Below are 1,804 nucleotides of genomic sequence, written 5' to 3'. Positions count from 1 at the left end.
CTCAGGGTGGGCTGCCTTTTGTCCAACGTCTCATGGGGTCAGCGCGGGGCCGAGTCCAGAGCCAAGAGCACCAGGTCTTTCCTACTCGCGAGGTAATGTCCCATGCACCAACCCAGACTGTCTCTTTATCACCCCACCGCAAAAGCAGGGGTCCTGACAGTGCGCAAGCGTGCGGGCTACAAGCAGATGGAGATCAGGACCCCGGCCGCCGGGCTGCTCACTTCGAAGAGAGGATGCGCTTGAACTCCTCGAAGTTCACCTGCCCGTCCCGGTCCTCGTCGGCCTCCGTGATCATCTGGTCCAGCTCCTCCTCGGAGACCTTGGCCCCTATCTTGCCCATCGCCAGCTTGAGCTCGGCCACAGTGATCTGGCCGTCGCCGTCCAGGTCGAACTCTCGGAAGACCGACTGTAGCATTTGCTCGCTGCCCCCAGGACCCTTCAAATATTGGTCAATTACTTCCAGGAACTCTTGGAGGCTGATGCGGCCGTCGCCGTCCTTGTCCACCTTGGAGATCAAGGCCTTTAACTCCTCCTCGGAGAGATTCTTGCCCAGCTTCTGCAACGCCTGGCCCAGCTCTTTGGCGTCGATGGCCCCATCCCCGCTGGTGTCAACTCTCTTGAAGGCCTCTGTGTACTCTTTCACCTGCTCGGGGGTCAGCTTCTGGGCCATGGCTATGCCTGTGTCCTTCACGGTCTCGGAGCGTCTGAAAATCCCTTCTGCTCAGAGGGCTTGGCGTCGCTAAGCAAGATGTGCTTGGGAGCGAAGCACCAGAAGAAGCCTTGCCACTGGAGGGGCAGCCCGTGCCTTTTCTGCACTTGGAGCAAATGGGAGGAGAAAGAATCCCCACCCTCCAATGCCCTCGGGCAAAATCCTCCTCCCAGGGAGTGACAGCGTGGCAGGAGACCAGAAATGCAGGAAATGAGGTGGCAGGACCGGGAGCAAGTCTGGGAACCGGGATGAGGGGGCGATAGGAGGCCTGCCAGCTAGCCTCTCCTGCCACTGCCTGCGGACCACCCCTTCTCCAGAGACATCCTGCCTGTGGATCACCCAGAGACCTTGCTTTGGACCTGGACCGGGCTGAGGGCATCAATCTTGCCTCCCTGATTTTACAGAGGCCTTGAAATGGGGTTAACTTCCGAGCTGGGGGTTTGGGACCATTTTGTTTTCCAAAGAGGTCATGCTCCGATGACAGCCGGAGTCACTGTGAGTGGAAATGGTCTAGGTCACATCTAACACAAAGGGTGATAGTGGGAAGCAAAGCTCATTCACCGAGTGGTAGCAGACTGCTGGGGAAATGGAGGCAGAGGAGGGGGGCAAGGGGCAAGGTCTTGCCACCTTAGGAGCCATGTCTGGGGTTTCCATCCTCCCTCTTGCCTTCTCAGGCACTGCCGCCTGGGTCTAACCCTGCAGGGGAGGGCAGGTGGGAGGCAGACGGGTGGGAGACTTGAGCCTGCAAGAGTGGAATCCAGAGCTTCATCAAATCCCCCATCCAAGGTGGTAGGCACGTCTATCGATAAAGGCTTCGACCAAGCAAGGAGTGGAGTTGCATTTTATTCACGAGTCCCTCAGAACGGGGCTCGTAGCTGGCACTGAGAAACTGTGACTTTGGAGGTACAAAAGGCGTGTTTTGCCCCCCAGAATTCTTCTCCTCCAGGGCAGCTGTGCTTACAGTTCCATTCCATTCCATTGTTAAATCCCAGGTTCTAGATGCAAACCACTAGGGAGGTGTGAGGGGTTTGGGGATAGATCCAAATCGAGGTTGGATTCCTGCCTGAGAGCCTACTGGGTGGCTAGTGTAGGGCT

At 57.5% G+C, this 1,804-nt stretch overlaps 1 protein-coding gene across 1 annotated transcript; it reads right to left on the bottom strand.

Moving 5' to 3' along the window:
• Positions 1–217: 217 nt before the first annotated feature.
• LOC142451316 (calmodulin-like protein 3) lies at positions 218–670 on the bottom strand. The gene has a single exon (XM_075553181.1). It carries the CDS (start codon positions 668–670, stop codon positions 218–220), a length of 453 nt encoding a protein of 150 aa, XP_075409296.1.
• Between the last annotated feature and the right edge of the window lie 1,134 nt (positions 671–1,804).

The sequence above is a fragment of the Tenrec ecaudatus genome, chromosome 6 (assembly GCF_050624435.1).
Source record: "Tenrec ecaudatus isolate mTenEca1 chromosome 6, mTenEca1.hap1, whole genome shotgun sequence".
Classification (NCBI taxonomy): Eukaryota; Metazoa; Chordata; class Mammalia; order Afrosoricida; family Tenrecidae; genus Tenrec; species Tenrec ecaudatus.
This window is presented reverse-complemented; position numbering and strand designations above follow the sequence as displayed.